This window comes from Rhincodon typus, chromosome 17 (genome assembly GCF_021869965.1).
Source record: "Rhincodon typus isolate 14 chromosome 17, sRhiTyp1.1, whole genome shotgun sequence".
NCBI classification, from domain to species: domain Eukaryota; kingdom Metazoa; phylum Chordata; class Chondrichthyes; order Orectolobiformes; family Rhincodontidae; genus Rhincodon; species Rhincodon typus.
In genome coordinates this window covers 60,001,324-60,016,829 of record NC_063348.1, presented here as the reverse complement: position 1 = coordinate 60,016,829, position 15,506 = coordinate 60,001,324, and the positions used below count along the sequence as shown (strand labels likewise).

At 43.9% G+C, this 15,506-nt stretch overlaps 1 protein-coding gene across 1 annotated transcript in view; it reads right to left on the bottom strand.

Moving 5' to 3' along the window:
- Positions 1–4,919: 4,919 nt before the first annotated feature.
- LOC109922498 (src substrate protein p85-like) overlaps positions 4,920–15,506 on the bottom strand; it is a 63,549-nt gene continuing 52,962 nt past the window's right edge. Inside the window, exons 10-11 of the mRNA XM_048606906.1 lie at positions 9,084–9,194; positions 4,920–5,008 (exon numbers count right to left, since the gene is read on the bottom strand). Of these exons, the coding sequence (XP_048462863.1) occupies positions 4,920–5,008; positions 9,084–9,194 (200 nt within the window). The remainder of the gene's footprint in view (positions 5,009–9,083; positions 9,195–15,506) is intronic.

Here is a 15,506-nt window from a genome sequence, read left to right as displayed (position 1 = left end):
AATAGCTGGAGTGCTGTGTGCAGTTCTGGTCACCACACTATAGGAAGGATGTGATTGCATTGGAGAGGGTGCAGAGGAGAATTCACCAGGATGTTGCCTGGGCTGGAGAGTTTCAGTAAAGAGGAGGGGCTGGATAAGCTCAGGTTGTTTTCTTTGGAGTAGGGAAGGTTGAGGAGGGATATGATTGAAATGTATAAGATTATGAGGGGCATGGACAGGGGGAAATAGGAAGCAGCTGTTTCCCTTAATCAAAGAGCCAATAAACAAGGGGGCACCATTTTAAAGTGAAAGGTTTTGGAGGAAAAACATTTTCACCCAGAGGGTGGTTCGGGTCTGGAATGCAGTTCCCAAGAGGGTAGTTGAGGAGGGAAACCTCACAACCTTCATAAAGTACTTTTTTGAACACTTAAAATGTCATAACATTCAAGGCTATGGGGCAAGTGCAGGAAAGCAAGACTTGTGTAGATTGAGCAGTTTTTAGTGGTGCAGACCTGATGGGCTGAAAGGCCTCTTCTGTACTGTATGATTCTATTTTCCTGGCAAAAGTGGAGCAGACCATCGAGAACAAAACAAGAAAGCCTCTGTTAGAAGGCTAAGATTCATTTAGAAGGCAGTGTTTCCATGTTGGTTGAGTTGTTCCCAACTCCATAAACAGGCACTTGGAAGCAGTTTCTTCTGTTCAACACAGAAGAATACCCAAGTGTGTTCAATCACCATTTTCTTAAACTCTGGTTGCAGTCTCAAAGTCTCAACAGTGATGGGGCAGAGGGAAAATCAAAAGGAATCAAATTAAATCTGGGAGAGGAAGCAAACTAAACTGGACTGCAACATCAACATTAAATTTACAGTCGATAACTGAGAATGAGAAACTGTTAATGTCTCAGTTTTGTTAGCCATTACTGATTATGTGATGTACATCCAGAGAATATTGAATTAATATTGATGTAGCACCTTTAATGTAATAAAGTACCTCTGGCATTTTACATACAAAATACAACACAACATGAGGAGATAGAAAAGAATACTTCCAGAGATTGGTGCGGGGTGGGGGTGGAATTCAGATAGAACATAGAACATTACAGCGCAGTACAGGCCCTTCAGTCCTCGATGTTGCGCCGACCTGTGAAACCAATCTGAAGCCTATCTAACCTACACTATTCCATTATCATCCATATGTTTATCCAATGACCATTTAAATGCCCTTAAAGTTGGCGAGTCAACTACTGATAGATGTTTAGGTTACAGAGGCTGGATTTATTTTTTGTATCAGAGAATGGAGGGGAGATTTGATGGAGGTGGGCAAAATCAGGACAGGTTTGGATAAAGGTAGATGATGGAAAACTGTTCCCATTAGCTGATGGCCCAAGGATTTGTGCGGGCAGGAATACACATTTAAGGTTTGAACAGGGAATGAAGGGGGAATGTGGATAAGGAACTTTGCTTTTTTTAAAGAGCATGGCAAGTGGCAGTAACCAAGATCTTGCTTCCACTGTTCTCAAGAAGCCAGAGACAATGAGTTCAGAAGGAAAGGGGAGGGGTATGCGAAGGAAGTTAACTCGCAGGGGGTTACGGGGACAGAGTATTCTGCTATGGCGGTGAGAGTGATTACTGCAGAACAGCCAGTACACACTCAATGGGTCCATATGGCCTCCTCTCTCATCAATGTCTGAGATACCAGGGCAAATGGCTAAATTTCAAAGGTATCTTAAAGGAAGAAACCAGTAAAAAGGTGCAGAGGTTTTCGATATTTGATGATCAGACAGAGAGGAAAAGGAAGTGGGGAAAATAGGAGACAGATGCCGTTTTATTGGATAAATATTAAACCAGAATGTAAATACATCACAGAGCAATCTCACTTGCAATAATCAACAGGACTTTGCTTGGGGACAGCTGGCATTGGGCCAGATTGGTGATGTCCAATTACAGCCATTTAACGATAAACTCTCTCAGACAATCCCAGAAATTAGAGGAGATTTTAAAAAAACTGTACTGCAATGAACTGGAGTTAGTTATTAAAGCAAGAAGATTATACTCAATGATGGTGATTTAATGCTGGGGCATAAACTCAGCAACATTAAAAGAATATAGAATTAATGATCAGAAGCCAGTCAGTTACAACACTGAAAGATTCTATAAAAGACTCAAAAAAAACAAACAATTGTAAAGGGACATGGGGAAATAGGATTAGATTGACAGCTCTAATCTAAACCAGCATGTTCTTGAAGAACCAAACAATCTCTTCTAATGTAATAAAAACAGATTTACCAGCATGTTGCCAGGTTTGGAAGGTTTGAGTTATAAAGGAAAGCTGGGACTTTTTTTCACCAGAACACAGGAGGTTCAGAGGCAACCTTATAGAAGTTTATGAGGGGTACACATAGACTTAATGGTAGTGTCTTTTCTCTAAAGATGGAAAATTTCAAGACTAGGGGGCACATTTCTAAAGGTGAGAGGAGAGAGATTTAGAAAAGACATGACGGGTAAACTTTTTACACAGAGGGCAGTTCGCACGTGGAATGAACTTCCAGAGGAAGTGGTGGATGTGGGCACAATGTGACATTTAAGAGACATTTTGATAGGTTTATGAATAGGAAAGGTTTGGGGGGATATGGAGCAGGCAAGTGAGACTAGTTTAATTTTGGATTATGTTCAGCATGGATTGGTTGGACCAAAGGCTCAGTTTCCATGCTGTATGATTCCAAGACTCTGAGACTCAAACTGCGGATGCTGGAAATCAGAAACAAAAACAGAAATTGCTGGAAAACTCAGCAGCATTTATGGGAGAGAAAGCAGAATTAATATTTTGGGTTCACTGACCCTCCTTCAGAAGTGGGATTTTCCAGCTATTTCTGTTTTAGCCTCTTCCAAGGATTCTATTTGAGTCAGACAGTCCATTCCAGACACCTTCACTTGCATGTTAAAGAATCCTGGATTAAAACTTTCTTTTTACCCGAAGTCATATTCGTTCACATGTTCAGCTGCAAGTTATCATAAACAGCCACGACATTAAAATACGAGATGACAGGCCAGGTGGAGAAACCAGGTAATAAAGTAGACAGGATCCAGTGGTTTATTAATAAGGGCAGAGTACAGGAGAAGGAAAGTTATGTTGAACTTGTAGAAGACACTGATTTGTCTTCAGCTGGCGTGGACACCAGCTTAGGAAGCAGGATGGGAAGATGTTGGAGATAGTACAGGAATGAGGAACTTCAGTTACATCAATAGAATGCAGAAGCTGGGACTGTTCTCCTCAGAGAAGGTCATGAAGGATTTGATTGAGGTGTTCACAATCAGAAGGGTCTGGGCAGATTGAACCACCCCTATTGGTGGAAGGGTCGAGAAGCAGAGGCACAGATTTAAAATTATCAGCAAAACGAGCAATGGTGATGTGAGGAAGTTTAACTTAGATAAATGTGAGGTGCCGCATTTTGGAAAGGCAAATCAGGGCAGGTCTTACACACTTAACGGTAAGGTCCTGGGGAGTGTTGCTGAACAAAGAGACCTTGGAGTGCAGGTTCATAGTTCCCTGAAAGTGGAGTCACAGGTAGACAGGACAGTGAAGAAGGCATTTGGTATGCTTGCCTTTATTGGTCTGTGCATTGAGTATAGGAGTTGGAAGGTCGTGTTGCGGCTGTACAGGACATTGGTGAGGCCACTTTTGGAATACTGTGTTCAGTTCTGGTCTCCCTGCTGTAGGAAGGCTGCTGTGAAATTTGAAAGTGTTCAGAAAAGATTTACAAGAATGTGGCCAGGATTAGAAGGTTTGAGCAATAGGAAGAAGCTGAATAGACTGGGGCTATTTTCCCTGGAGCTTCAGAGGTTGAGGGGTGACCTTATAGAGGCTTATAAAATCATGAGGGGCATGGATACAGTAAATAGACAAGGTCTTTTCCCCAGGATGGGGGAGTCCAAAACTAGAGGGCATGGGTATAAGGTGAGAGGGGAAAAATTTAAAAGGAGCCTAAGGGGCAACATTTTCATGCAGAGGGTGGTGCGTGTATGGAATGAGCTGCCAGAGGAAGTAGTGGAGGCTGGTACAATTACAACATTTAAAAGGCATCTTGATGAGCAGATGAAGAGGAAAGGTTTAGAGGGATATGGGCCAAATGCTGGCAAATGGGACCAGATTTATTTAGGACATCGGGTCAGCATGGACGAGTTGGACCGAAGGGTCTGTTTCCATGTTGTACAACTCTATGACTCTTCTTCACACGATAAATGGTTAGGGTCTGCATCACAGTACCTGACAGTGTGGTGGAGGCAGAGTCAATCGAGGCTTTGAAAAGGGAACAAGATGCTTATTTGAGAAGGAAGAATGTGCAGGGTTACAGGGGGAAGGTGGGAAAATGACACAGGCTAACCCTGTTCATAGAGATAGTACAGGAAAGATGGGCTGAATGGAAAGACCAAAAGAATGGAATCATCACCACTGCTCATGTCGTATCAAGTCTTGGTAATATTTGCTGCCATCATTCTCTTCCATGGTTGGGATCTACAAGGTCAAGTGCGATTGAAGATAGCCACTTGGTGGTCAAACAAGATGAAACTCTGGTCTTAAACAATTCGGAGTTTATTGCAAGACAGCAACTAGGTACAAGATACACTGATGTGGTAGACATTGTCACGGAGACTAAGCAAGACCCAGATGGTCAGACTTAACTCCTTTGAGATCCTAAGCTACACTTTCCCTCAGTTCATAGACGTCATCATAGTGCACGATGCCTAAGAAATTTATCATTAACCCGTTTGGACTCTTAAACAACAGGGAGATTATAGAATTTTCCCTCTCCAAGGAAATCACTTGGCTTTAAATTTAGCACCATGTTGTGGGAGTTATAACAATGTTATATGCTGAATGAATCAGTGTTGTCTTATTGTTCGGATGTGTGTGTTGTGATTGAATGATAAAGTGGCTACATTTACAGAGAAAACAGTTCATCACGGTCACTAACCTTATCCATTCGGTCTTTTTGAACACCATATTTGCCACCAAATCCCTTTGAATAATCTGAAATAAAGAGAAGAGAGAATTAGTTGCAGCTGCCCAACAGGCATTCAGGCACAAAGAAAGCGACCATGCATCATTCAGTGAAGACAGCCAAACAGAATGCAAAATTTACAGCCAAGATTGGATTAGGCGCAACAGGATCAGGCTCAACAGAATCAGCCACAAACAGGAGATTTATACTGATGTGCGCTATTGATCGAGCATTGTGTTTTTGTGCCTTTTGAAATTGATCAGAGATTGTCAGAGAAAGTAAATGAGATGCTGGAATGAATGACCTGATTACTACAGACATGCTAAGGCCAGTCAATCAGGCGAAGAGGTGCTGATTGGTTTGATCAAGATAAATATACAAGCAGAAATAAAGTCTACAGGTTAGACAGGACAATAACAAATAAATGCACCAGTTTGCAGTACAGACCTTTGAAGGCATTTAGCTGGAAAATTACTTGTATCCCACTTGGGGTCAGAAACTAAATGGGATGGTCCAGGTTACATCCATCCCCAGGCGGAAAAATTTCTTTGTCCATCTCTTCTCCCCCAAGTAAAGCTGAGCACGGCAAAATAAGACATCAGGATCAGGGCACCCAGTCCTTTTCAGCCTATCTCATCGTTCAGTGCAATCATGTCTGATCTGACTGTGATTTCAAACCCACTTTGTGTTTGTCACCCCAATAAGCCTCTTGTTCTTCAGGCATCTCTCTCACAGAAACAGTAAGGACCGCAGATGCTGGAAGCCAGAGTCAATAAACGTGGAGCTGGACAAACACAGCAGGTCAGACAGCATCTGAGGAGCAGGAAAGTCAATGTTTTGGGCTGAAACCCTTCATCAGGACTAGGGAGGGAAGCTCATAAATAAATAGAAGTGGGTGGTGGGGCTGGGGAGTGGGGGGAGGCTAGTTGTGATGATGATAGGTAGATGCAGGTAGGCAGTTATAGTGATTGATCAGTGGGAAGGGTGGAGCAGATAGGTAAGTAGGAAATTGGGCAGGTTAGTTCAGGTCAGGGAGGTGAGGGCGGGGCATGGGATAAGGCGGGGGGTGGAGGGATTTTGAAGCTGGTGAAGTCAATATTAAGGCCTTGGGCTGTAAGCTCCCAAAGTGAAATATCAGGTGTTGTTTCTCCAGTTTACGTTTGGCCTCACTCTGACAGTGGGGGAGGCCAAGGATGGACATTTTGCCGGGGGAGGGGGAGGGGAAATTAAAGTGGGTGGCAACAGGAAGGTTGGGTTGGTTGGTGCGTGCAGAGCACAGATGCTCTGTGAACCAGTCCCCGAGTCTGTATTTGGTCTCCCCGATATAGAGGAGGGGTTGGTGGGGAGTGTAGAGCTGACAAGGGATTTGTGGAATGAATGGTCCCTGTAGAAAGCAGACTGGGATGGGGAGGTGGTGGGGTCTGATCATAGGAGGCGGAAATGTCGGAGGATGATGCGCTGGATTTGGAAGTTGGTGGGCTGGTATTGAGGACTAAGGGGACCCTATCCTGATTGTTGTTGTGGGGAGGCGGTTTGAGGGCAGAATTGGGATTTCTGTCATGGAGCCTTGAATACATTCAAACAACCAGTTTACAGTACCTCTGGGCAGATAATTTCACACCAGAATGACTCTCCAAGAGAAAGAAAATTCTCATCGGTCTTTAAAGGGACACCTCTTATTCTGAAGCAACATCACCAAGTTTTAGTCTCCCCCAGAAAAGGGACCCTCCTGCTCAGATCACCCTTTCCTAAGCCCCTTGAGAACTTATTGGCTTCAATGATGTCATCTCCCATATTTGTGTGGGTTGATGTTACCATGGTGATGATGTGTCTAATTCCTTGACACCACCCCTTCAATCATACAGTGATGTAGTCTACAACACTGAAATCAGCAGCTCTTCATGGACTCAGGTCATCGCCCAACGCAAGGTGCCTTCATTTTTATTCAACCGTGGGACATGGGCGTCACTGGCTGGATCAGAATTTATTGCCCATCCCTAGCTGCCCCTTGAGAAGGTGGTGGTAAGCTGCCTTCTTGAACCACTACAGTCAATGTGGTGTAGGTTTGCCCATAATGCCCTTAGGGAGGGAATTCCAGGATTTTGACCCAGTGACAGTGAAGGAACGATGATATATTTCCAAATCAGGTTGGTGGGTGGCTTGGAGGGGAACTTGGAGGTGGTGGTGTTCCCATCTATCTGCTGCCCTTGTCCTTCTAGATGGAAGTGGTCATGGGTTTGGAAGGTGCTGTCTGAGGATCTTTGGTGAATTTCTGCAGTGCATCTTGTAGATAGTACACACTGCTGTTACTGAGTGTCGGTGGGGGAGGGAGTGAATGTTTGTGGATGTGGTGCCAATCAAGCGGCTGCTTTGTCCTGGATAGTGTCAGGCTTCTTGAGTGTTGTTGGGGCTGCACCCATCCAGGCAAGTGGGGAGTATTCCATCACACTCCTGACTTGTGCCTTGTAGATGGTGGACAGGCTTTGAGGAGTCAGGAGATGAGTTACCCGCCGCAGTATTCCTGCTTCTGGTCTGCTCTTGTAGCCACTGTGTTTATGTGGTGATTCCAGTTGAGTTTCTGGTCACTGATAACCCCCAGGATGTTGATAGTGGGGGATTCAGTGATGGTAGCACCATTGAATGTCAAGGGACTATGGTTAGATTGTCTCTTGACAGAGATGGTCATTGCCTGGCATTTGTGTGGAGCGAATGTCATTTGCTACTTGACAGCCCAAGCCTGGATATTGTCCAGATCTTGCTGCATTTGAACATGGTCTGCTTCAGTATCTGAGGAATCGTGACTGGTGCTGAACATTGTGTAATCATCAGTGAACATCCCCACTTCTGACCATGTGATGGTGGGAAGGTCATTAATAAAGCAGCTGAAGGTCATTGGGTTTAGGACGCTACCCTGAGGAACTCCTGCAAAGATGTCCTGGAGCCAAGATGATTGACCTCCCACAACCACGACCATCTTCCTTTGTGTCTGGAATGACTCCAACCACCAGAGAGTTTGTCCCTTGATACCCATTGATTCCAGTTTTGCCAGGGGTTCCTTAATGCCATACTTGATCAAATATAGACTCGATGTCAAGGGCTGTCACTCTCACCTCACCTCTGGAATTCAGCTCTTTTGTCCAAGGCTGTAATGAGGTCAGGAGCTGAGTGGCCCTGGCGGAACCCAAACTGGGCGTCACTGAGCAGGTTATTGCTGAGCAGGTGCTGCTTGATAGCACTGTTACTGACACCTTCCATCACTTTACTGAGAGAAGACTGATTGGGCAGTAATTGGCCGGGTTGGATTTGTCCTGCTTTTTGTGTACAGGACATACTTGGGCAATTTTCCATGTTGTCAAGTAGATGCCATGTTGTAGCTTAAATTGTATTAAGCCATTTGTATTAGCCAATCAGAAAATCTATTAATGGGCAGCTTGGCTACCAGCTACAGTCCTGCTAATAGTTTAGAAATCAGATTATGAGGAAGATTCTACTCAATGTTCTTTCTACATAACATCTGAATTGAGGATTTAAATCATGGTATCGAGTCTATGGAGGGAATTTCAGTGTGCGGTGTTAAATAAGCATTTACTTTTCGCTAAATGAAGATTTGAAATTGTCACATTTCCGTGTGCCTTACGGATACATGACAGAAGCAGATGCAAGTCAAATTTCTCTCTGGGTCTGTAGCCTGAACGTTGATGTAATTTTAACTGTTGTACAAGCATTCAGCTATTATAAAACAGCACATTCAATGGTATCAGCTGAGGAAGGATGGGAGGAATTTGCTGCAGGATTGAAGTTAATGAGGAGCTGTTGGAGAAAATCGAGTCAAGTGGAGAAGGAAAGTCAGTAGCTCCTGTGAACCATGTGGCTGGTCTATACCAGACAGACCGAGAAGGGAAAAACACACCAGAGATTGGTCACCGCTTCTGCAGCTTTCCAAATGAGCTGTACTGTTTTTTGGGCTGTGTGGAATCAATCTGGGGGAGAAAGCTGCTTTTAATACCCATTGCAGAACTGAAAAGAAAATGCCACTGAAAGGGTCTGTGCTGTCAATTTAGTGCATTTTACAAAGCCAGATTGAGGCCTGGCATCAGACTCTGCCTTGTTGAGATTCGTGCTTGGCCAGCTTTTCCTTGTAATCGAAACCCACGGCAGATTTGTCCTGGTTTTCTGTCTCAACACCATATTTACCACCGAAACCTCTCTTATAGTCTGTGAATCCACACACAACCAAAACAAAGACAGTGACAAGAAAAACACGAGGCAAGTTAGGTCGAACAAGTAACAACCGAGTTATAAAACAAAACAGATAAAAAAGCAAACAGTACAATGTAATATAAAACTCTAAAAGCAGATTGCTTCAAAAACACAACATGCTCTAATGAGGGTTCTTTGTTAAGTACAATTAGATTCTTGTTAAATTGCATTATTTGAAAATACCAGTTAGTTCTAATCAAGCTGGTTTGGGCACAACTTTAATCCAATGCCCAACTTTCATACTGACATGAAAGGGTGGTTAGGGATGAGCCACACACATAGAAAGCACACTTGAGCAGGTACAATGGGCCCAGTGGCCTTTTCCTGCTCCCTAACAATTCTGTGATTCTGTGAAATTTCCTTTTCCTGGGAGACTTTGAACAACTCCTTTCAAATGCCAATGGAAATCATCAACAATAGAAACTGTAACCTAGAAATAACCATTTTAAAGGAATTGTGCCAATATAAATATTCAATTATGTATCGGATTTGCAGACTTGTGCTTTGTCAGAATAGAGAAAGAAAACTGGCATCCTCTTTGTACACGGGAGCAAGCCATCTTAAATCAGGCGCTAGAGGAATGCAGGACTGCTAATATTGTAACATGATTAAAAAAAACATGAGGAAGGGACAAACCAGGAAATTACAGGCCAGTCTAATTTCGGCCATGGGGACATTATTAGAAATAATTCTGAGGAACAGAATATATCTATGTTGGGAGAAATACAGATCATTCAGTGATAACAGTGCGAGAGACTATTTGAATTTTTTGAGGAATGTGAATGAGAGGAATACATTCAAAAGGTTCTATATGGACTTTAGCAAAGCTTTTGATAAGGTTCCTCATGACAGACAGATCAAGAAAGAATGAGCCCATGAGAACCAAGGCCAAGTGGCACGTTGATTCCAAACCATGCTGAGGGGGAGGAAGTCAGGGAGGATGTTAGAGGGTGTTTCTGTGATTGGATGTCTGTTTCCAGTGGGGCTCCACAGGGCTTAATATTGGGGTTCCTGCTGCTTCTGACGTACACTGATGATTTAGATTTAAGTTTTGGAGTTGCACATAGAGGGTGTGATCAAGAAGTTTGCGGCTGACATGAAAATTGATAAGGGGTCAAATAATGAGGAGGATAGCTGCAAACTGTAGGAAGATCTCAATGGCCCGGTCAGCTGGGCAAAGTGTAGAGCAATGGAATTCAGCCTGGAAAACTGGATGGGCTAACAAGGCAAGGTGTTATACTCTGAATGGTAAGACCCTGGAGAGTGCTGATGGTCAGAGGGACCTTACTGTTCATATCCACAGATCCAGGAAAGTAGCAGGGCAGGGAGATAAAGTAGTTGAGAAGGCATATGGGATACTTGTATTCTATGCCTCGGCTAATAAAGGCAAGAGTAGGGATATACAAAGCTTTGCTAGAACTATGTAAATTGCTGGTTTGGCCACAGCCGGAGTACTGGTCTCCACATTATCGGAAGGATTGATTGCACTGGAGAGGAGTTAGAGAAGAGTTACCGTGATGTTGCCTAGGCTGGAGGAGCTGAGCTATGAAGAGAGATTGGAGAGATTTGTCCCTAGCAGGCAGGGAAGATGCGGTCGAGTGAGGGAGCCTTGGTTCTCAAGAGAGGCCGAACAGCTAGTTAAGAAGAAGGATGCTTATATAAGGTTTAGGAAACAAGGATCGGAAAAGGCTCGAGAGGGATACAAGTTAGCCAGGAAGGAGATGAAGAAAGGACTTAGGAGAGCTATAAGGGGGCATGAGAAAACCTTGGCAGATAGGATCAAGGAAAACTCCAAGGCTTTTTACACATACGTGAGGAATAAGAGAATGACCAGAGAAAGGGTAGGGCCGATCAAGGATTGTAAAGGGAATTTGTGCACGGAGCCTAAAGAGATAGGAGAGGTCCTTAATTAATACTTTTCTTTGGTATTCACAACTGAGTGGGACCTAGTTGTAGAGGAAGACAGTGTGAAACAGGCTGGTGGGCTAGAGGAGGTTGCTGTTAGTAACGAAGATGTGCTAGGAATTTTGAGGAACTTGAAGATAGACAAGTCCCCCTGGCCTGATGGGATTTATCCAAGGATTCTATGAGAAGCGAGGGAAGAGATTGCAGGGCCTTTGGCAATGATCTTTTGTCCTCACTGTCCACGGGTATAGTGCCGGAAGATTGGAGAGAGGCAAACGTCATTCCTTTGTTCAAAAAAGGGAATAGGGATAACCCCGGAAATTACAGGCCAGTTAGTCTTACTTCAGTGGTGGGCAAATTATTGGAAAGGGCTCTAAGAGATAGGATTTATGATCACTTGCATAGGTACAGTTCGATTCATGATAGTCAGCATGGATTTGTGAGGGGTAGATCATGCCTCACAATCCTTATTGAATTCTTTGAAGAGGTGACCAAACACATGGAAGAAGGTAGAGCAGTGGATGTGATATACATGGATTTAAGTACGGCGTTTGATAAGGTTCCCCATGGTAGGCTCATGCAGTAGGTAAGGAGGCATGGAATAGGGGGAAATGTGGCAGATTGAATTCAGAATTGGCTGACCCTTAGAAGACAAAGGGTGGTAGTGGACGGAAAATATTCAACATGGTGCTCAGTTACAAGTGGTGTACCACAAGGATCTCTTCTGGGTCCTCTCCTATTTGTGATTTTTGTAAATGATTTGGATGTAGGAGTGGAAGGGTGGATTAGTAAGTTCGCGGACAATATGAAGGTGGGTCGAGTTGTGGATAGTGCGGAGAGCTGTTCTAGGTTACAAAGGGACATTGATAGGATGCAGAGCTGGGCTGAGAAGAGGCAGCTGGAGTTTAACCCTGAAAAGTGTGAGGTGATTCATTTTGGAAGGACAAACTTGAAAGCAGGACACAGGGTTAATGGAAAGATTCTTGGCAGTGTGGAGGAGCAGAGGGATCTTGGGGTTCATGTCCACAGTTCCCTGAAAGCTGCCACCCAGGTGGATAGAGTTGTTAAGGCGGCGTATGGTGTGTTAGCTTTCATTAATAGAGGGATTGAGTTCAAGAGCCATGAAGTTATGCTCCAGCTATACAAAAGCCTGGTTCGGCCACATCTGGAGTATTGTGTCCAGCTCTAGTCGCCCCATTACAGGAAAGATGTGGAAGCGTTGGAAAAGGTGCAGTGGAGATTTACCAGGATGTTGCCTGGAATGGAGGGAAGGTTTTACGAGGAAAGGTTGAGAGCGCTAGGGCTTTTCTCTTTAGAATGACGAAGGATGAGAGGTGACTTGATAGAGGTGTACAACATGATCAGAGGTATAGATAGAGTGGACAGCCAGAGACTTTTTCCTAGGATGGAGGTAGCTATTACGAAGGGGCATAGTTTTAAAGTGAGTGAAGGTAGATATAGGGGAGACGTCAGAGGTAGGTTCTTTACTCAGGGAGTGGTCGGGGCGTGGAATGCATTGCCGGAGAGGGTAGTGGAGTCGGCCTCATTGGGGCATTTAAGTGGCTATTAGGTAGGCATATGGATGCTAGTATAAGGTAGGGGTGGAGGTTAGATAGACCTTAGGATTAGGGTAAAAGTTTGGCATAACATCGTGGGCCGAAGGGCCTGTGCTGTACTGTTCTAGGTTCTAGGTTCTAGATTGCGGTTGCATGCCTTGGAACAGAAAATGTGGAGAGGAAACCTGGGTATAACGCCAGTGCTGAAGAAGGGTCACCGGACCCAAAACGTTAACTCTGTTTTCCCCTTCACAGATGCTGCCAGTCCTGCTGAGCTTTTCCAGCAACTTTGTTTCTGTTCCTGATTTACAGCATCCGCAGTTCTTTCAGTTTCTATGGGTCATATTCACCTCTTTTTGTACTTGGTGAGTGTAAAATAGACCATTATTCCAAAAACGTGGCTGGCTAACATATCAAAGTTTTATAAAGAGAAATCTGTAGTGCAGGATAGGTTTAGTTGGAAATGTTTTGATATTCTGAAGAAGCCTTGCTTTCCTGGAATATACACAGGTACAGACGAGTGGAAATAGAGGATTTTCAAACTGAAATTAAATGGTCCACTCAGTTCAGACCATTCCTCTGCCACAAACACACCACCACCACCCCCATCAACATACAACAAACTCAGCACCCCCTCACACACACACACCACTCCCAAACCTCCCCACACATACACCCACCACCCCCACTCACATACACAAACCAGCCGTCAGAGACGCATCCTCCCCCCACACACACTACCCTCCCTTACAAAAACACACACACATGGCAACATAAACAAAGACACCAACACCCCCATACCCACCGCCCCCACTCAGATACATAAACCAACTCTCAGACACACATCCTCCCTGCACACACATGTCCCCAACAACTTCTTTCTGGGGAAAGGGGTAGAAGTTATACAAATGCACACAATGGCAAACATTGAGCTGACCTCTTTCCAAATAAAAAAAGGTGAGATTTAGGTCTAATGAGCAATTTAAAAGGCAAAATAATATTCTCGTTTCGGTAACTGTTCAAACATTCTGCAATGGATGCAGTTATACCATTACTGATGCTGAGGGAACAGCAGAGTTGTGTTTTTTTATAATTGTCCCTGACTAATACCATTATTGTTGACTCAGTGTGGGATTACAATCGAGCTCCCAGTTACTGGCAGCCTACAGCAGATGCTTTGTTAGCAGGTGTCCTGACAATTCCCAGCCTCAGCAACAGGTCAGGCACTGTCAGCACTGAGCTCAATGAGAGAAATTCAATGTCAACACAGCGCAGGAAATCCAGTCCATTCCCTCGGAAACTAATCTTGCTTACCATGTAACAGTGGATACTGAATAAAACAAAAAGATTTCAATTTAATAACAACACAACCATAGGTGGAGAGACAAGTTACAAAGGGGATACAAACAGCTTATACAGAGATATTGATAGGTTAAGTTAATGGGCAAATGGAATATAATGTGGGAAAATGTAAATTGTTTGCTTTGGGAAGGAGAACAAAAGAATAGAATATTATTCAAATGGAGAAAAACAGCAAACAATTGCAACACAAAGGGACTTTGGGGGGGAATTTGTGCACAAAACACAGAAAGCTAGCACACAGGATTAGCAGGTAATCAGGAAGGCTAATGGAATGTGGGCCCCTTATTTCAATGGGGTTAGAGTGTAAGAGTAGGGAAGTCTTATTCAAGTATACAAGGTGCAGGTGAGTCCACATTTGGAGTACTGTGAACAATTTTGATCCCCTTATTTAAGGAAAGAAATTGTTTCATTGGAGGAATTCAGAGAATGTTCACTCAGATGATTCTTGGTATAAAAGGGATTGTCTTCTGAGCAAAGGCTAAACAGCTTGGGACTCTACTCATTGGAGTTTAGAAGAACGAAAGGTGATCTAATTGAAACATATTGGATTCTTAAGGGGCTTGACAGGGTAAGTGCTGAGAGGATGTTTCCCCTCGTGGAAGAGTCTAGGACCAGAGGACATAGTTTCAGGATAAAACTCTGATTTAACTCTGAGATGAGGAGGAATTTCTTCTGTTTGGAACTCCTTGCCACAGAGAGCTGTGGGGCGAGACTCCTTGCATATTGTTAAGCTTCTTGAACAGGGGAGGAATCAAGGGTTATGGGCAAAGAGCAGGAGCGTGAACGTGAGGAATGTCAGATCAGCCATGATCCTATTGTATGGTGGAGCAGGCTCAAGGGGCTGAATGGCCTACTCCTGTTCTTATTTCTTAGGGTCTTACAATGACTAAGTCATCTCCTGTCTGCTCATGCTGCAAAAGGTTATGTTTGTCAGCTGGTAATTAGTTCTCAAATATTGCACTGATCACACTCAGCTTCTACTCATTGATCAGAGTAACAGGTGGAGAATGAAGTTTAAAATAATCCTGTAGAAACAGTGATAGACTCCTTATGATAGAGGTGGCCCATTTGACACATTGCTTCTCAGAGAACTGGCATAAGCCCATACAATCTAAGAAATAGAAACATGAGTAGGCTGTACAGCTCATTGAACCTGCTCAACCATTCAATAGGATCAGGGCTGATCCAACATTCCTCATGTCCACTTTCCTGCATCACGTCAGCCTGTTCCCCTTCCTTTCCTTTAGTGTTTATTCCCCTTGGGGACCTGGACTCTCTTTTCACCACCTTCACAGACTGAACACAGCAATTCACAGCAGAATTGTTACAGCACAGAAGACAGTCATTCAACCACTTCTGTTTGTGCTGGTCATTCGAATGAGCAACTCCTGTACTCCCCTTCCCCACATCCCCACATCCCTCCCTTTCTGGTAGTTCAAATGTT